General features: G+C 38.8%; 1 protein-coding gene across 9 annotated transcripts in view; it reads right to left on the reverse strand.

Moving 5' to 3' along the window:
• The window catches only part of ank1b (ankyrin 1, erythrocytic b), a 78,119-nt gene that overhangs the window by 32,209 nt on the left and 24,749 nt on the right, over positions 1-21,161 (reverse strand). For 8 of the 9 annotated variants that reach the window (XM_085279240.1, XM_085279234.1, XM_085279241.1 and 5 more), the window contains exons 2-18: positions 13,512-13,613; positions 7,897-7,995; positions 7,326-7,424; positions 6,537-6,635; positions 5,789-5,974; positions 5,441-5,539; positions 5,200-5,298; positions 4,986-5,084; positions 3,988-4,185; positions 3,488-3,586; positions 3,142-3,240; positions 2,653-2,751; positions 1,394-1,591; positions 1,018-1,116; positions 691-789; positions 257-454; positions 2-100 (exon numbers count right to left, since the gene is read on the reverse strand). In XM_085279240.1, coding sequence (XP_085135366.1) covers positions 2-100; positions 257-454; positions 691-789; positions 1,018-1,116; positions 1,394-1,591; positions 2,653-2,751; positions 3,142-3,240; positions 3,488-3,586; positions 3,988-4,185; positions 4,986-5,084; positions 5,200-5,298; positions 5,441-5,539; positions 5,789-5,974; positions 6,537-6,635; positions 7,326-7,424; positions 7,897-7,995; positions 13,512-13,613 — 2,070 coding nt within the window. The remainder of the gene's footprint in view (position 1; positions 101-256; positions 455-690; positions 790-1,017; positions 1,117-1,393; positions 1,592-2,652; positions 2,752-3,141; positions 3,241-3,487; positions 3,587-3,987; positions 4,186-4,985; positions 5,085-5,199; positions 5,299-5,440; positions 5,540-5,788; positions 5,975-6,536; positions 6,636-7,325; positions 7,425-7,896; positions 7,996-13,511; positions 13,614-21,161) is intronic. The other variant, XM_085279236.1, reaches the window with a different exon arrangement.

Raw genomic sequence — 21,161 nt, forward strand, 5'->3', positions numbered from 1 at the left:
CACGTGAAGCAGCATAAACAGATGCCCCCTGTTTGACCAAAGTGTCTGCGATGCCCACATGACCCTCCTGGGCAACAAGATGCAGAGGAGTCAGTCCATTCTACAAAGAACGACCAGAGGAATGAGCATCATAGTTTATCTATTGTTTGGACAGTATATTAATCTAATAATAATTTTAAAAAAGCACATATAAAACTACAGGAATTAAACTTTACTCTTTAGAACATGATCAATTCTCTCCATTCTAATATTATACCTTGTTTCCAAGATTTACGTTGGCCTGTTTGGAAATGAGCAGAGCCACCATGTCAGGCCGTCCCTCCTGTGAAGCCAGGTGTAGGGGCGTGATGCCTTGGAGGGACTCAGAATTGGGCGATGCCCCATTCTGAAGAAGACAGCTGGCCACCTCCATCTGGTTCTGCTTGGCTGCTATGTGAAGGGGAGTGTATCCATTCTGCAGAAAGAAACAAGGACAAAACAGAAATAAAAAAGTGGACATTGCTATTCTTCCAGCATATAACTTAAACGCTGCTGTGAGAGAGCACTTGCCAGTACAAAGTTTGCTATGCAAGTCAATGTATGCTTGAGAATCACTCTAATTTAGCCTGTTTTGTATGATTGTCAGTCATGGATTGGCAGGTTATGCTGGCCTGCCTCTAATGTGCACACACATATGTGTGAACATCTTACTCGGGCAGTGCTGTGTGCAGATCCTCCCTTGCTGACCAGGAGTCTAACAACATCCAGGTTGTTGTGATGGACGGCCACATGAAGGGGTGTCAGACCATTCTGTTAACCACAAACACACACACACACACACACACATACGCATGAACATATATATAACCCACAGATGCACACACATATGCAAAAAAACCACACAGAAACATGTATATATGAAACACATACCATGGTAATCAATCAATTAGCTGAAAACAAAATTATCTCGGGGTGGGGTCAAACTTGCAGAATGAACTGCTCCTCACTGCCTGTCAACAAAAGTACAGACTGGCTCACCTTCCCAGCTGCATTTGGGTTTGCTCCTCTTTCCAGAAGGAGTTCAGCCACATCTACCTTTCCATATTTGGAGGCCACGTGGAGGGGAGTGAAACCTTTCTACTCAAATGAAGAAGAAGAAGAAAAGACTAAGATGTTTGTCAAAGATTCAGTTGCATCTGTACACCACAATGTTTCTGAATATGGGGTTTTACTATATGTAACTATTTGTGGCTATCTGTGCTTATATTTAGCTGAGAAAATTATTTTAAATTATTTAATTTAGCATAAGACAGACTCAAATAACCTCAACGGTCATCTTTTGCCAGAAGCGGTTCAGTTAGCAATAAAACGCGGTCTGCACTAACTGAGCATTTAATCTTAATTCTGATTTTACCTTTGTCATCTTTATTTGCTCCGCTCCAGCATCCAATAATATTCGAATAGTCTGGACATGTCCTTCACGTGCTGCAATGTGTAAAGGTGTGTGACCTGCAGTTGTAGCTGAGTCAGGGCTGGCCTTGTGCTCAAGGAGCAGCTTGACAAGCTCCTTGTGGCCCATACGGGCTGCACAGTGTAAAGGTGTCTGGTCATCCTGGACACAGAGGACAATGAGTTTAGTTCAAGTTGGAAAACAGATACAGCTGAGCATCGGGAAATTAAACATCATGCCTAATAAAACCTGCCACTGTGTACATGAAACAGCCTTTATGCATTGTTTGTGACAACTTAAAAAGATCAGTGATTGACTGATAATTGCTGCACGATCATTTGTAAGTTTGTTTTGGGTGCTGAATAAGGTACTATTACTAGTAATAATAATAATAATAATAATTTTATTTATAAAGCGCTTTCAAACAAAGTGCTGTACAGCTATTTGAAACTGAAAAGATAAATAAATAAAAGCGATACACAGCAATAATAATAATAATAAGTTAAAACAGTAAGAATTCAAAAACGAAAAGCCGTAGAATTAAGACATGTAAGATAGGGTGAACAAATGTGTCTTCAGCTTAGTTTTTAAAACCTCCAAAGAGCATGCCTGCCTAATATCTCGAGGGAGGTTGTTCCACAGAAACGGGGCATGGAAAGAAAAAGCACGCTCTCCAATTGTCTTTTTTCTGGCTCTAGGAACCTTTAGAAGGCCAGAGTCCTGAGTCCTGAGCACGGGATGGGACATAATGGTGTAAAAGGTCAGAGAGGTATGAAGGTGCCAGTCCGTTTAAAGCCTTGTAGGTGAGCAGCAGGACCTTAAAATCTGCTCGAACCTGACAAGGTAGCCAATGAAGAGATCTCAGTACAGGGCTAATGTGCTCAACTTTCCCAGTTCTTGTTAAAATGCGAGCAGCTACATTTTGCACCATCTGTAGACCTCTAAAACTTTTCTTTGGTAGCCCAGAAAGAAGAGCATTACAATAATCAATACGTGAAGACACAAATGCATGGACAAGAACCTCTGCAGTGTCGCTTGACAAAACTTGTCTGATTCTGGCTATATTCCTCAAATGATAAAAGGCGGTCTTTGCACCCAGAGGAGCTTGTAGAAATATTTGTTTTGTGTTTTGTTTTGTTTATTTAGTGGCATGGACAGGCTGACCCTCCGTGTTCTGCTTGGAAGCATTGGTAGTACTACTAGTACTACTACTCAGCTCATACCTTAGCCTTGGCATCCACTTGTGCTGAGTTCTGGAGCAGGAACTGAGCAACTTCACAGTGTCCTGCTCTGGAGGCCATATGAAGAGGAGTCTCCACTTTCTGATGTAGATAAATACAGGTAGTTACTCAAATGACAAAATAGCACCCCAAATGTGTATATAAGGGTCCATATGTATACTGACATTTGCAGTTCATCCATCTGTAACAACCTACAATGAAAAGTTTCTATATTTATTTATTTTGAGTTTTAAAACTTTCTGATAAAGTTCAAAACACACATATTTTTTAAAATTTAGAGTAAATCTTGTTTTAATCCTCTATCGTAGTATTAAAGGCCATGGTTCAGATTGGCCTTTTAATTTCAGTAATCCAGTAGTTAATTATTATTTAATATGCATTCCACAAAACAGATCTCCAAAGGAGTGACTTTATTCCCCTTTCAGTCAGATTCAATTTGTTCTGTTCTGGGATGAGAAAAGCAGTGCTCACCACATTGGAAGCATTGGGTGAAGCCCCTCTTTGGAGCAGGTTTTTCACTATGTTCAGATGCCCCATGAAAGCTGCTACATGAAGAGGAGTGAGACCAGACTGTGAACAAAAAACAGAAAAGAAAAGCACATCAAACTCATGCATTATAAATAGGCTAAATTACATTTAACCTCATTAGCCACGTCTGTCTGGCCTATGTGGATTACTATCAATGATGGTGGCAGCGATTTAGAGAGCTGTGATTAGCTCTGTCAAGTACCATACAACTGTCAGGGTGAGGGCTTGCACATCGGGATAAGGATTTGTTAATTTTTAGACCCTTTTCCTCGTGGTCACACCATCCTACCTCTGTGACAGCCTCTAAGGAAGCAGAGTGCTTAAGCAGCAGGTCCATAGACCGCATGTGGTTCTTCTTGCAAGCAATATGCAAAGGTGTGAAGCCATTCTGCAAACATAAAAAAATAGTAAAAAAACAGCTCAGAAATAAATCACAGTGCTGAAGATTTTTGACTTTTCAGTTTAAAAATGGGTTGTACATTTTCAACTCAAAATTACAGAAAACGTTATTTTTAAAGGACTTAATATAAAGATTTTTTTTTTTTTTTACTAATTTAGAAGTTTGCTGAACTGAACACAACTATAACTCATTTAAGGGCAGAAGACAAAGCAATGTGAGCTGAGTTTATGCCAACTTTGAGAAACGGAGAATATCAAATTACTGCTACAGTTAGTTCCTCATTAACACAAGATCCTAGAATGTATGAATGCCATAGAGATCACATTCATTGCCTAAAACTTTCCACAGTAACTTAATAGAAATTATCTCAAAAGAAAACGGTTACTCACCAGAGCCCGTGCATTGGCTTTGGCCCCCTTGTCCAGGAGAACTTTGGCCATGCGATGGTGACCGCAGTGGGCTGCTACATGAAGAGGAGTTAAATGGTCGAGTGTGATATCATCAATCTCAGCATTGTACTGGAGTAGCTGCCTGACACAGTCCATGTGATCCCCCTGAGCTGCCATGTGGATGGGGGATAGACCGTTCTGTAGGAAAGAACAATACGATAGGGACTCCAGCGATCAACTGTAGGCTATATGGAGGCAGAGCAGGTTGGAGAGTTGACACTGACTGAGTCATCATGGGATTTTCTCAGTAGCTAAATGTGGAAAAGACTCCACATTAATGAAACATGCAGCCATGGTGATTGCTTCTCCTTCTGTCAGGAATCTCACCCTATTTGTAGTATGCTCATCTGTCACACCAAACTTCTCCTTCACTTCATCCATGAACTTCCTCTGGAGTGTTCCTCTTGTCATCCTGTCTGGCAGCTCTATATTTAACCTATGTCCAACATCGTCCAATATATCCACTATACCTCCTCTTCACATGGCCAAATCACCTCAGGCTTGCCTCTCTAACTGTGTCTCCAAACTGTTGAACCTGAGCTGTCACTCTAATAGACAAACTTTTGTTATGGACAATGAAAATCTAAGCATCTTCAACTCTGCCGCCTCCGTATCTGCCTCCAGTCTTTTTGTCACTTACCCTTTTCTCCAAACAAACATCATGGCTGGTCTCACAACTTTAAAACCTTCCCTTTCACTCTTGCTGCTATTCTTCTGTCCACCCTGTTTGCACTCTGTTCTTCACATCTCTTGTTCACTGTCTGTTACTTTGGATGGTTTGGATGGTTGACTCCAGGTATTAGAACTCATCTAACTTCACCACTTCTGGTTCTTGCAGCTTGTAGTTCGTCTTGCTTCTAACGACTTTCAGTCCTCTTTTCCACAGAGCATACCTCCATAGATCAGCCATAGTGCAATATTTCACAAAATCCACCTACCTTGGTTTTAGCCTGGATGGGAGCACCGTGTTCTAGCAGGATCTCAATAATGCGAACATGACCATTCCTAGCTGCACAGTGGAGAGGAGTCAGCTCATCCTACAAAGAGAGAAGTGAAGCAAATTAGACAAGAAATAAACACCATGAAGTGCAGACTAACAAACTCCAAAATCAGGCTGGGAAATGTAGAAGATGTTAAATTGCAGCTTAGTACCTTAGTTTTGGCATCAATCTGTGCTCCTCTGTCCAGCAATAGTCTGACCATCATTACGTTGCCCCTCCTAGAGGCTATATGAAGGGGTGTGATGCCATTCTAAACAATCAAAGTCAATAAATCAAGTCAATTTTATGCTTATAGTATAATTTATATCCCAGCTATATTTACATTAAAAGCTTCTGCATGTAGATATATATGTAGAAAAGCAAATCGTTATGTTTTATAATATTAAACTGACCTTGGGGGTAAAGTTTACATTCGCTCCTCTGTTCAGCAGCAGCTGGGCTACACTCATATTTTCATAGTGAGCTGCAATATGCAGAGGTGTGAAACCAGTCTAAAGAGAAAGAGAGAGACAGACACACAATGGGCATTAGCAAGCAACAGTTTAAAAATATTTACTAAATAAGGACAATGTGAAAGGTTTACAGATAAAAGAAGGAAGGAGATTACAGAATTTTCCTTAAATGTGTATAATTAATTGAAAGAACTTCCTTATCAGCTGCATTTTTGTGCTCATGCAACATCTTTTCTTTTTGACTGACTTATTGACAGTTTAGTTTACCCATACTCAGTGAATGCATACCTTGCTAAGAACATCAGGGTTGGGGTCGTTCTGCAGGAGAACTGCAGCAGTGCGCGTGTCATCGTTTCTTGCAGCAATGTGCAGGGCAGGGAGGCGGACTTTGCCCTTGGTGCCATAGTTGATGAGCAGTGCCACTACGTTTTCGTGGCCCTGCTGTAGGGCCACTGCAAGGGGAGTGAAGCCATCCTGAGGGAGGGGACAATAAGCAGAAGAGAAACAGAGAGGAGAGAAGAAGAAGAGGAGGTTAATTAAAGGACGAACCACTTTTTTGTCACTAAAAATAGACTGCAACTATTTTTTTTTTTGTAGGACTCTTACAATGAAAACTGTGCAACACACCAATTCAAGTATGTACATTGATAGGTGACAGAAAAGGTAGGCCAAAACAAAATGGAATGAGAGCAGGCATAATAAAGGGAGATGTTAGATGTTAGCATGTTAGAGACAATGTGATTTCAAATTATATCCTCTTGCCCGACAATTTCTGTTTGTTCTATCAATTAAAACCACTAAATATGTTCCTATTTATTTTCTATTGTTAATTGTATTTACATGATCCCGCAATGTTTGTTGACAATTAAAGTTTTGTTGTTGTTAATTAAGGAAATTTCCACTTGGTAAACCCTCTCGCATTGGCACAATTGTTGACTACTTTACACATCCTACAGTTTCTTATAATAAAGACCCATCATCAGTGTGGTTTGTCAGGAAACACCCAACAATAAACAGGCTGTTGAAAGACACATACCTCAGTTGGGAGACTTTGATTGGCACCATTTTCAAGCAGAAATTTGACCACTTCTAAATGGTTCTCCTGTGCTGCCATGTAGAGAGGACTGAACCCTTTCTGTTGGGACATAAATACATTTTGTAGAAAAAACACACAAGAAATGGACATCCACCTATACTGCAAGTGGTGATGTCAGAAAACAAACACACATATGCATACACATGTATACTACTATGCAAAAGTTAGAGCAGTTATGAACAACAATCCAAAGGTAAAGCCTGAGTCATGAAGAACTATTTTCAAAGCACCCATATTTTCATAGAGGCCTAATCCAAACATTATGCAGTTAGCCTTAGATTACATGAATGGACAGAGGACACTGATACAGCTAAAGTTTGGTAACAAACTTTGCCCCAAACAATCCTGCCTATTAATTATTAACTGCATCCAGCAGAATTGGTTCTGTCTTTAAAGCAAAGAGGCGTCAGAAAATTTTGTACTGCACTTTTTTAAAAGGTTAATGATGAATAAAAATTGCAAAAATAAAAAATTGTATCAGTTTTTAAAAGCATCCTACCTTTACCTTTATGGGTAAAGTACTGGATACAAAACAGGTGCTTATCTTTCCGAGGACACAGACGCACACATGTTTATGAGTACAGATACTATATATAAATATGCAGAGAAATGATTTATCAGCTGCTGTGACACATATTCAACAGGAACAAAACACGCACAAATGCACATACACACTCGACACACTTGGCTCATACGTTCAACCCTTCTACGCAGCTTGGGGCGACTCACATGTGACTGGGCATTAACATTGGCACCATAGTTGACGAGCTCAGCCACCACCTTCTCCTGCCCTGCCAGCGCTGCGATATGGAGAGCAGTGTTCCCTTTCTTGAGGTCACATAAAAAAACCACAGAGAAGGCGAGAAAAGAAAATTAAAGTGAGTGAGAGGGCAATTATTACAGCCTAATGGCCTAGATCGCTACACTGAGAACTCAACAGTGAAATCTAGTCTGTGTAGTGTGTATAAGATTAAAAAAGCTATACCGACTAAAAGCAGGAAAACTTTGTTTTAGTTTATTTAGTTGTTCATCAATAAATACCTTTGGTATAAATGAGAAACACTTAAACTGTCTATTTAAACTGTGTTTAAATACAAAAGTATTACATTAAAAAAATGTTGTGTATCTGTATTGTAAGTGTAGTTTTCCATTGGTCCCAGTATTTACAACTCAACTCAACTAAACAAACCCTGAGTTAAAATAGTAAAATAAGACAAGTTTTGGGAAAGTGTGGCAGTTACCACGGTTCACTCACTTCAAGTTGGAAACATAGAAACAGAGAGAACAGAAAAAAATGTACCTTTGTAGTTGCTTCCAGCTCAATGCCAGAATGGAGTAATTCCAAGACCATTTTGACGTGGCCTTCTTTAGAGGCGAGGTGTAACCCGTTAAGACCATTCTTAAAGAGGAAATGGAGAGATTTAGTTACACAAACAACTCCCACCAAAGCTATAATAGTAAAGCTTAGACATGAAAGCATTTTATGACCTTTGAGAAAAGGAAACAATATGCTATCCATGCTGTGGTTTGAGTATAATGTGTAGGACTTGCTGCTGAACATAATCAGACTCCAAAGCTTATACAGTTCTCCATCGGTTCTAACTCCACCCACTTCATTGACAGGTAATTAGGAAGCCACAAGAGGAGAGGATAGAAATGGTATTCTTCACTCCTATACCCCTGTGAGTGCAGCAACATATGCTCACTTTCTCTAGCTGTGCAGAACATCACTTGTCTAGTTAGAGTGTCTCTAAAAATAACGGATAAACCCACTGTGACAGCACGAGGGCTCAGTTCTGAAAAAATGAACTTTCTGATGAGACAGCTGTTTTATCTCAGCATGGTTTGTCTCTCTTTGTGATTATCTGTCTTTTTTGTGGCAGCTTAGTTGCACAGTGAATTACTGATGTTTGTAGAAGATGCAGTCTGCCTGTAGTAAACAATCTGGCCACCAGGAGTCTCAGTGATCCACAAACTCTCAGACTTCTGATCATACTGCAGTGTCACTCAATTCAAATGGGTAACAGAGCATCTCTGCGAGCATGCGCTCTGATGGGAAACACACTTTGTATCAAAGGCAATTACACACACTGTAACGTGTGAATGTCTGCTGTGTGTAGATGTGATTGAAGCAGCTACAGGGTGAGATTTCTTTTCTTTTTTCATCATAACACACGAATAATGGAATAGCTATGGAAATTAGTTAGGTAGGTACAGGTAAACCAAGAACAGCCTGTATTTCTGTAGCAAGGCCAGATCATTGCTGCAGAATCACATATAATATATATCATATATAAATATACCATGTCTGCCCTTGCTTTCATCATGAGCAAAAAGACATCAATGTAACAGTAAACAAATAAACATAAGATAAAAACAATATTTAATAACTTAAAAATGATCAGAATTGTGGGTATTAAATCCAAGTTTTTTAGATTCTATTAACAATAGTAACTACTGAGAAACCAAGGCTTCCAGGTCAAATCCTGCTCTCTGGTGTGGCTGTAGGTCTGCATAGAGATTTCTGCCCATGAAATCACCAAGTGCTCCTCTACCACACCTGCAAGCTAACCAGCCAATAACGATGAAATGCAAATATTCTAAATACTGAAGACTGACAATTTCACACTGGCCCGAGTATGCATCTTTTATTGACATATTCTTTGTTTTCAAAGAATATAAAGGGAAAAAAGTGATGCCATTGTATAGGGCCAATTTTATGGCAGAATTCTAGGCAATATGGTACCAGGAAACCATCATAATCAAAGACATCTAACTTTTCTTTTACTTTTTTTTACTTAACTCTTCCAATCCTGTGAAATAAATCTGAGTTTATTAAATGCCCCACACTACCAAACCAAAGCAAACCAAAGGGCTTTCTGAGCTTCCTGCATGAAAATGACATGCCCAAAATGAATGGAGTTGTCTCTGCAATTACAAACTCTGTGTAATGTAATGTGTAATATGTACTGATGCAATTCTCATTTTGAAGTGTGACCCACAGTGATTAGTGAAATCCACTGCACATCCACTGTTATTTTATTTGTGTGTTACTCTTCCTTCCCTCACCCCAAATGGTCACGACAGATGGCCACCAGTCCCTAAGGCTGGTTCTGTTTGCAGTATCTTCCTGGTAAAAGTGAGTTTTTCCTTCCCACTGTCACCAAAGCACTTGACCATAGGAGGTCTTATAATTGTTGGGTTTTTCTGTCTCTTTTGTATTATTGTCTTTACCTTATATAAAGCACCTTGAGGCAGCTGTTGTTGTGATTTGGTGCTATATAAAATACAATTGAATTGCATTACTTCCATCAGTAGTGCATCACATACTGAGAGTAAACATTAACTGTCAAAAATGACTTACATTTCAGTAGCGGTGTTTTATCCATGTATAAAAGCATTCGTCAGTCACTAAAAATCCTCCCATGCCACAGCCAGCCTAAACAAACTTTTATGTACTATGTTTTTTTCCTGGATTTTTGGTTGGTATTCTCTCTCTCTCCAGTAAAACAAAACTACCATAAAATTAGATACTGTTCATTTCTTTGTAATTGATCAAACTTACAAATTTAGCAGGGGTTCAAATAATTATTTCCCCAACTGTAAATTAACCCCACCAACCCCATCTTCCAAGTAGAGTGGTCAAATATCCAGCCAGGCTTATGCTGATGGCTATCTAAAGTGGGAAATGTAACCAAATATTAGTTGGGGTGTATATTTATATATATCTGACTGTGTGTGGATTATAACCACCCGCCCCAAAATTCAACCTTGTGCATCCAATTCGTATTTTCTAGTCATTAAAGATGTGTTATGTAGTCATTCCACCCCGGAAAAAGAACAGTTCAACAAAATCATTAAAAATCCCAAATTATCATGGCATTCATGACCATGATGAGCATATGTAAACTTTTGACCACAACTGTACTTAAATATTAATATACCCTACTTTACAAAATGAAAGAAACCCAGGGGGGTCTAGGAGTCATGAATAGTTAATTTTCTTTTTGGTTTATATTTAAATCCTTTGCTGATTTTGCAAAATAGCACTCTACTGATAACACTGAAATAATGGTATGGCATTAAGTATTCCTCTAATGACAAAAATCTATGCAGTTTGTTTAATGGCAAAATAGAATGAAAATAAACTGCAATTATCTATTTAGCTTGTTTTTTAATCCTGATATTCTTAGCAAGGGAAAACCTTTCTTTCCTACAGTTTAGTGCTAAAGAGCTACAGTACTATATATGTTGTAGGGAAATCAATCTTTCCACTTTTTTATTTATAATTTAATTCTTTAAGCTAGTGAAACATTAATCATCAAGGCAAAGTACTTACAGTACAGATTTGAGTACATATACTCACTGGCTACTTGATTAAGTATGCCTGTTCAACTGCTTGTTAATGTAAATATAAAATCAGCAAATCACAAGGCAGTAGCTCAGTGCATTTAGACATGGTCAAGATGACCTGCTGAAGTTCAGAGGCTCAGAATCGGGAAGAAAATTAACTGAAGTGACTTTGAATGTTGCATGGTTGTTGGTGCCAGACTGGCTGATTTAAGTATTACAGAAACTGCTGATTCATTGCGTTTCAGCCCATCCTGCGTTCCTCAGGTGACCTTAGTAGCTCAAAATGTTTTGCAGAGGTTTCAGACCTTGGCCCCTGCGATGCTAATGTTCGATGCTTTTTTTCACAGCTTGCCTCATGTGACGACTTACGAGGATAATAGTGGGCCAATGACCTTCAACACCATTTTCAAGGGGGGTTGCATACCTCGGACTCTTTATCGGTAGTTTAGAACTGAAGAAACCTCTTGGATGACACGTGAAAGCACTCAACATTAGCTGGATGACTGAAAAGCTACCAAGACACATGATCTATTGGGACTTTCCCACACAACCAACTTTAGGGTTCGCAGAAAATGATCAGAAAAAGAGAAAATCCAGTTGTTGATGTCAAAGGTAAGGGGAGAATGGACAGTATGCTTTGATTTTATAAGATGGCAACAGCAACTCAAATAGCCCCTCATTACAGCCAGTGTGTGCTGAGAACCATGTATGAAGTTACAACACATCAAACTTTGAAGCAGATGGGGTATAGTGGCAAAAGACCACACTCAGTGCCGCTCTTGTTAGCTACCGTGCACAGGCACGTGCAAGAATATTGGAAAAAAATTGGCTGGTCTGATGAGTTTCATTTTCTGCTGAGATATTCAGATGGCAGGGTCAAAATTTGGAGTAAACGGTGTAAAAAATGCGATCGTCCCGTTTTTCAGTAGTGTGGTGGTGTTAAGGATATTTTCTTGTCACACTTTGGGCTTCATAAGAAATAACTTAGGAATGATTATATACCACAGCCTGCCTGAGTATTAGTGCTGATCATGTCTGTCCCCTTATGACCGTCTTGTGATGGCTGCATCCAGCATGATAACTCACAGTCGCAGAAAGCTCAAAACTGTGTGATGCTCATCATGTCAATATGGACTAAAGGCTCTGAGGAATCTTTCCAGCAATGTTTTGAATCTCTAACATGAATATTTAAGGTTCTGCAGGCAAAAGGGAGTCCAACCTACTACCAGCATAGCATACCTGCGACAGTAGTTAGTGAGTATATTTTACTAGTAGGATTTGCCCTGGTGTAAAAACTTCACCATTCACTCATGTGTATATATTCTACTTTTATCCATAATCTTGCTGAGAATACTTTAATGATGGTTTAAAGATTTTTTTTAAATGAGTTATCAGGGTTTTATCATATCAAGGATGGATCTTCCTAAAGGTTTGGCTCAATGGTGTAATTGCAGGTCCCATTTATCCCAAAAATAGTATAATGGTGTGATATTTTATAAAAGGTATCTTGCAAGAAGTGATTAAAGGAAACAGTACAAGCAGACAAAACTCGTTCCCAACATACTGCCCTAGAGCAAGTAATAAATGAACAGGAGGGCAAGAGATGTGCAAGGGCACATTAAGTGTCACAAATTTCTTTACTGCACTGGTAGAAATTTCTCCTGAGAAACATTAAGAGACCAAACAATAAAGCTTGGTCTGCTCCTATTATGTGCTCTTGTTCAGTGGTACTCTTTCACTTTTAACAGTGCACTGAAATGTTTATTACTCCAATACTAACTCCATGGTGGATTTGGAAAAAGAAAGGTATGATTATTAGATCAGTCAAAGCTAATTCACTTGTACCGATAATAGATTGCTATAGGTTGTCCATTTTTCCAGAATGCATGATGACTGATCTAGGGAAGATCTCACTGAGAAAAAGGCTTGGCACTGAGACCTTGTTATACACCCTCCTCTTTTATTTGCTTTCTCTCGCCTCCTTTTCTCTTTCCTGCTCCCCTGTCTCCTCTGTTCCTCATTTTCACCTAGGTACACCACGTGGAGTAATGGATGAGCTAGTAGTCTGTTTTTTGTGGCTTTACTTGTTATTTTAGCCTTCTTACTTCATTAGTTTAGTAAGGAAAGTTCTGGGTCCTACAGCCCATTGCATGACTGGCCCAGCACCCTTTCTTGTTTTTGTTTCTTTAGGCCCAGTTTTCAGATGTTTATTTTATTTTGTTTTTCTTCCAATCAAATCACTTGTGTTGGTATATTTATACATTTATATATTTATATACGGTGCGGTCACCAAGATAAGTTGAGCCATTATGTATTTCTGGCTAATTTTTAATTTCTTTACATTTCAAAAAGCAAAACCAAATAGAGTAATGCTGCAATGTAACCATTTTTGTACCACAATTCTTATTTAAATGTTGTAACAGATTTTGATATGAGCCCTGTTTTGCCTTTTTTGTTTATAGAAACCAGTGGCTGCCATTTTTTCTTAAACACACACACACAGGCACAAACGTAAGCAGATTTTTGATGGCTGTTCCAGTGAATTGACTGAAACTGTCTTACTTGATTAGCTGTGTTGATGTCGATTCCATTCTTGATGTGATCGAGCGCCTTGTCCAGGTTCCCTGAACGAGCTGCGCGCAGAAAGCTGGTGGCTGCATCGGCCTGCAGAAGGTGGAGGAGAGGAGGAAGCGAGCACGCAGGTGAATACAAATCACTGTGTTTCTGTGCATTTAAAAACTTTCACATAACAGCGATGACTGATGACAAAATTGCTTATTTGTGAAATTGTAAAAAGAGCAACAATATGCAAAGATCCTTCAATATTAACTGTTCCTCCAACATTATCCTTGCTATCAAGTTGTAGTTACACTAAGAGCCTCAGTCAGGTTACACATCTTAATCCATTATAATAACATAACTACCCTTCAAGGCAAGACACAGGGCAATATGCAGGAATATGATACTACTGCACATTCACTGCTTCTCTGCCCTCTGTAAGAGGCTTAAAATGTCAGACTCCTTCCATTCGTGTTTCGCCCACACTCTGCATTGGGCTGGCATTCATAGCACGCTTCATCACAAGCTCCGCTGTCTGCCTGTCTGATCTCAGGCAGGAAAGCTCCTGTGGTTTGTATCTCATTGTGTGTCAGTGTTTGTACGCCCACCCCGATTTCATTTATCAGCAAATAATGTAATACAACTGACCTGCACAATGAAATGATTCAACGCTGTGAAAGAGAAATGTTATGCAGTGTACTGCACTCTTGACCCTCTCTCCACCCTTGTCACCACCAGTTTGAGCTGTTATTCCCAAGTACTTTAATTAGGCTGAACTGCTTAAAGATATGCTTGCCCTTTTCAAGTCACTGAGTCATCTTTTCTTCTCTCCTCACAGCTCATGTGAAAAATAACACTTTTACAGGATTCCATGCAGTCCTGTGAAAAGGTACACCTTGACTGCTTCCATAAGAATTAAGAGGGAATGTGGCAGCCAGGTGCTGCTAATTGAATGCGCTTCATTGACTGATCATCAGCAAATAAGTGGGTAAAAAAGCAGATGTTTTGTCAGTTTGCAGGTCTGGAGCATTCAGGTGTGTTTTAACATAATACCAAGGAGGAAAGACATCAACTCTTAGAGGAGCTCGATTTGTTCATGTTACTCTAAGTGCCCTTTCCTGAAGTCAGCACAGGCATCTATCTTGGCACCAATCTATTGTTTAACTGGTACGTGATTTGTGTAAATACATTTGACGATACTATAAATATCATACATGTTACCTGTTACTCTTATCTTCCTGCATGCGTATTTGAAGGATAATATTGTATTATCTATTCAGCATCTGGTCTCTTTACTTTGAACATAAGAGCTAGACAGCAGTTGTGCACAGCAGAGATGAGAGACAGGACCTCAAAGACTCACTATCAGTGACAGGAGCCTTCCTACTTAACAATCCAGTGTGCTGCTACTGTGTACATTGTAGGTGTCTGTCACATTATGGAGAGTCTCTTGTGAATATTCTATCTTTAGGAACTGGCAAGTGAGCAGAGAAGATATTTTAAACAGTACATGATAATTACTCTGTCTTTACAGAATGTGGTAACCTGTTTTTCCAGATGAGTTTTTTTTCTAATACAAACAATTACAGTTGCTCTTTTCAACTCCACACTGCAGCTTGTGAAGCTTGTGAGGCAATTTATGCATGCTGAATTTTGGTTCTGTAGCTTTGCTGTTTTTCCTTTACATGTCTTCAGGGAGAAGTTCAGCTTTTCAAGCAGCAGTGTAGGGCCCAGCTATTTAAATCTTGATTATTTTACTGTGCCAGCATAGATAATATCTGAGCAATGCAAATATCCTGTGAGAACAGGGGACGGTGGTTAACCTGCATCAAGTTTGAAAAGGCGTGGCTGTTATTAATAATAAAAATAATAATAATGGATTGCATTTATATCGCGCTTTCCTGGTGTTGGCCCCTCTGGCCAACACCAGTAGGCGGTAGGATGAAGTGTCTTGCCCAAAGATACAACGACCAGGACAGAGAGAGCTGGGGTATTGAACCGGCAACCTTCCGGTTAAAGATGAACTTTTCAACCACCTGAACCACGGTCGCAAATTATACACCAAAACTGGTATATAATCCTCCAGTTTTATAACCTCATAATACCTGCTTATCAAGCTGATCAAGGTCGCTTGTCATATTATTTTACACAATTGCTGTCACGATCAAATGGGTTCTAGCAAAGACTCATCACAAAAAAATGTGGTCCTGAACCCTGCTGGTGTTCAGCTAAATTTATTTATCATGCGTATATTACGCTATGATTTATTCTACAACCAAAAGCCATTTCAGATCTCGGTCCTTTGCCTCATTTATCTTGGTGTCATAATATTACTGATCACAGTCTACACCTGCATCCCCTCTCTTCTTCCCAATGACTCTGCACCATTGTTAAATGAAGCCATTTTCTATGTGCATTTTTCATGTGGCAAATTATTTTGTTAATGAGTGTTGGTCAGGTGAATAGACCCAGCCACAACATGAGGCATGAGCTGACCACATTTAGCTGAAAATGAAAAATCCAGAAACCCATTCTGCACCACTTCGCTTCTGCTTCCCTCCTCACATTCTACAGTATTTTCCCCATATTCATGTGTTCCCCATTGTGTTTTATGCTGTTTGTGTTGCTGTTGCTCTGCAACACATTTACTAGTGCCAGTTATTCTTCTTTGTTATTGTTTTGTTAGCTTTTTTAATTTCACACTTTATCCTGCACATCCTTCTAGATAAACAGTAGATGTAGAAGTAGACACAGTAGAAGTGACAGTTAAAAAGGTACTGAACTCCATGATGTACTTAAGAAGAGACATGGTGATAGCTGCACTACTGCTTAAAAGTTTGCAGTTACTGACAAATGTCACTGTTTCAGGTTCATTCAATATATTCAAGGTTCAATTCCATATATTCAAGTTTTAATCAAAATGTAGTGATATGTAGTGTGATATGTAGTAAGCTAATTATCACCCAGTAAATGAATATAATTTGATGCTATGCAAGTGATTTCAGATTTATATTTCAGACATAATTTGTATTGTCAAGGTCAAGAAATATTAATATCAGAAAACTGTCTCTTACAGTAAGTTTGCTTGTTCACCTCTTAGTTTTCAGCTTTATCAAGCTAAACATCTGGAGATAAGTTTGTCAGGAGGAAACAATCATTTGTGGGAGGCTTCTTCTTCTTCAATTTTTGAAGGTCATAAAATACACAATTTTTTACTAATTTATATATAAAAACAAATAGTTATGCGACTAATTATTTTCTAAATTATACATTTTCATTGTTTTTAAAGCTCGCAGTTTAAAGTAAGAATGTAGCCACTGTGACATCACCAAGTGATATTATGAAGCCTCAAGGTCCACCCCTCGAAAAGGAGGATTGCAAATGCTTTATTTACTTTTATACTTATAAATGCTGCTGCCTGCAAGCTGCAAAAATTAATAAAACATTGAGTATTTTTTTTAATCTGTCATTAGAAATATAATAATCACAAATATTCTAGAAAAATGATAAAATAGGAGCCTTTATCTCCCACTCCACTGTCTATGCATGTCGCAAGTCTACGACAAGTATGTGCAGGCATTTGACGGCAGTTTTAAATTCATTACAAAAGGCACAATAACACACAGTCATTGCACAATATACTACAAAACAATAAATCCAATTAGTTTGTCTTAAAATCTGGATTTTGAATGAACTTAAATACTACAATATTCCTCGGGCGCTGATATGCTGAAATTTCAATATCTTCACCTGAAATACTAACTGGTGACTTAGGGGAGGCAGAAAGATGATCTTTGCAAAACCTCAAGGAATCCCACAACAACTTATGGACAAACACATACAAAGTATGAAAGAAACAAGTGTATTTTGAATACAACTTTCTTATTTACTCCCCAGGGTTTGGCTAACCTCTCAGAAGCCAAAACAGGACCTGATACAGAGGTCAATGCTGAGCAAAGTTCTTGGTAGGATGCAACGTGTGAAAAGCTCTTCTGTCAGGGTTCTTAAACACACCAAATCTTGCCATCACATCAAACCTACTTTCATCAACCTACGCTCCCAAAAAAGTACTGTAGCCAAATTTTGCATGACAAAAGCTATGAAAGCAAAGACTTCAGAAAGAAAATACAGAAGCAGAGAAAACTGAAGCTAAAGTCCCATGACTTCACACACATGGAAATGAAAGCAAGAAGGCACCCATGCAAGATAAATATATGCATACACACTAATGCAAATATGCAGGAATAGTCTATTAGAAGGGACAGGAACTGCATGAGTAACACCTCATTTCCTACAAGATGAGAAATGTTAAGACACGTATGGCAATGAGTCATGGAGCATGGGGAGAGAAAAATATAATCTGCTAAATAAGCTGTTGCTGGTCTTAGTTTGACATCTATGTGACTAAATTAATGTTCTGAGACAGCGGTGTAAATGCCAAATAAAGTTTTACAGTATCAAGTGCACAATTCTAGCATTTAGCTTTTCCCCAGGTGATTTTGAGAGGGAAGATATAGATCATGAAACTTTAAATATCACAAAGTCTGTACTGGAAGCGTTTTGTTGACTTTCTGTGCTGTGGGTATTTGACATTAGTCACTGGCAGAACACTGGATGTCTGTACTTATCGTAGTGACAGCGCCTGTCACATCTAATTTTGAAATGAGTTCTTGTGTCACTTAAAGTTGAGACTTCTTCCAACAGTTAAACATGCATCTCGTCTCTTCCACACTGGAACTTTTGCATGTGCATGGATGTGTTAGATACATATTTTTTTTTTAGAAAATTAAGCATTTGGGATTGAATTTCAGACTTTCAGCAGTTATTTGACCGTAATTTGATGAAATTACTGCATTAAGTCCTCAGGAATTACAGCTATTTTTAGATGTGCAAAATTAATTGGACAAACTAACATTTTTTTTTAATAATATTTTTTTGTATGAAAATCCTTTGCAGTCAGTGCCTGCCTGAAGACTAGAACTCCAAATGGACATTCAAATGCTGTTTTTCCAAACCTTGAGACGCCCTGCTAAGCCTTGGCTACAATCATCTTCAGTTGCTGCTTGTTTGTGGATCTTTCTGGTTTCAGTTTTGCCTGCAGAAACTGAACGACATGTTCTGTTGGGTTGAGATCAGGTCACTGACTTTGTTATTGAAAAATATGTTTTCTTTGCCTTGAAAACCTCTTGGGTTGCATTTATGCTTTGTATTACTATTTATTTGCACTTTGAAGCTCTTTGTGATCCATTTTGCAGCATTCGTCTCAGAGTATAGGCCCATACACTTCAGAATTCATCCTGTTACCTTTCAGGATTCACATCACCAATAACCACTAGCAACCCGGTTCACCGGGCTGCCTTACATGCTCATGCCATAGCATTGCCTTCATCCTGTTAGTCAGATAATGTGATCTGCTTTGGATCATGAGGCATCCCTTTCCTAGTTCATACCCTTCTTTTCCCATCATTCTAGTAAAGCTAATTTGGCTTTCATCTATCCAAAGACATTTTTCCAGGACTGAGCAGGTTCTTTTAGATGTTTTCTTGTAAAGTCTAATCTGGTCTTCTTATTCTTGAGCATAACCAATGGTTTGTACTTTCTGGTATTTCAATTTTTGATGGTATTTCTTAAATGTAGATCTTGATAATGAAGTATCTACCTCCTTGAAAGTGTTCTTGACTTGGTTAGATGTTGTGAAGTTAGTGGTTCGATAGCAGTTCGATACTAAGATACTAACCCCACACTGCTCTCCGATGTGTCCATCGGAGTATGAATGTGTATGAATTCATACTTGAGTAGTTAGGCAGCACTAAGAAACTTAGAAGACAGTGCTTGTGTGAATGGGCGCAATTGGGTGAATGTGGCATGTTGTATAGAGCGCTTTGAGTAGAAAAGTGCTATATAAGAATCAGTCCATTTACCATGTCAGTTGACCACTTACATTAGACACCTTAAAAATTAAAACTGAAGTTCTGCACTTCAATCACTTCGTCTTTACAGGCTGAAAAGTACAGTGGCCCTGAGAGGCCAAACGGACTGCAACCTAAGAAAACACCAGCAATAAGAAAAACACGGCAAAAGCACACAAAACACAACGGAAATAGGAAAAAACAGATTTCCAAAAGCACAAGGGAAGTGTTTCTGGGGAGACAATAACCCGACGGACCAGTTGCAGGGCCACCGTATAAAAGCCACTGTATCACTGTAACCTAAACAAAACATTCTCAAACAGTAAAGAACTAAACTGAAGCTAGCAAATCTGTTCTGGAAAGTAACTGAACCTAGACAAAATTGAAAACAAAATCAAATAAGAACAAAAATGTAAAACTATGGTCCTTTAATAAGAGCAAGACAACATAATTTAAACATAATACAACAAGCCCTAATTTCTGTGCAAATATGGAGAGATAAAAATTAAGATGGAAAGAAACAAAGGCATAGGAGGGTAGGTGTAGAAGCTCAATAATCAAGAAAAATATTCAAAACCAATCATGGATGATCTTAAGCAGCATATTTGGGGTCTATTGTGATAAATACTGGACACAAATATCTGTTGTAGATGGAATAATAGTGAGCACGAACAAGACGTTCATTCATATAATGATAAAAAAAGCATACCAAGACAAATTACCTTCAAACACACAAACCAAAACTAAAAATAGCTGCACAGACGCCACAGTATGTTAGTGTTAGCACCAACAGGGAGGGAGATAGATCACAGTAATGAATCCTCTTGGGTTTAAACAAAGACCCACTTCTACCACAGAAGACAGATTCCCAGGCAAACTTACACACACATAAAATAGGAACAGAAAAGAAATATAAAAAACCACAGAGACACGACTGAGTGTAGATTAACACACAAAGGTATGGTTACACATGGTTTTCATGCACTGACAGCAGGACAAAAACAGATCAAGCCCTGCAGACTCCAGCTGTCAAGTGCATCTCACAGTCATGAGTACAACATACTGTAAATACCATAAACAGATGTATCTATCAGGGCATTAGCTTCTGCTTATCCAAAGTTGAGTCGTGACAGCAACACACCAAGCAGGGAACTCTAAACATCTGTCTCGCCAGCAAAGCGTTCAAGTTCCTCCTGATGGATCTCAAAGCATTCCTAGGCTGGAGATGTGTAATCTATCCAGCAGGTCTCCAAGTTGGACATGCCCAGAAAACCTCCAAAGGACGGTGGCCAGGAGGTATCCTAATAAGATGCAATAAGCATCTCAACTGGCTCCTTTTGACACAAAGGAGCAGCAGATGTCCAAGCTCCTCACACTCACACAAGGCTGAGCCAATCCATCCTAACAGAAAGAAACCCCCACACATGGCAGTATCACTGGTGAGAGGTATGCTGCACAGTACAGGTACATAAAACAGGTCACCTAGCTTATCATTTATATTATTACTGGCACAGTTTCTTATTTTCCATGTTTCCACAGTTTTCAAGTCCCTGTAGGTCTGATAGCATAAAATATTTTCACGAGAATACGCACAAGCTCATAAAAGCAATGATTGGAATAATCACATTAAAAAAGTCTAATCTGAAGATATATTTTCTATTGCTTTACATACTCATGACATCTACATCTGTGTAAATAAGAACAGATACATAAATTATCCTCTCATCTCATATTATGTCAATAT

This window comes from Mchenga conophoros, linkage group LG7 (assembly GCF_057382185.1).
Source record: "Mchenga conophoros isolate Kocher_MC1m ecotype Shallow Benthic linkage group LG7, M_conophoros_male_GT1.1, whole genome shotgun sequence".
NCBI classification, from domain to species: Eukaryota; Metazoa; Chordata; class Actinopteri; order Cichliformes; family Cichlidae; genus Mchenga; species Mchenga conophoros.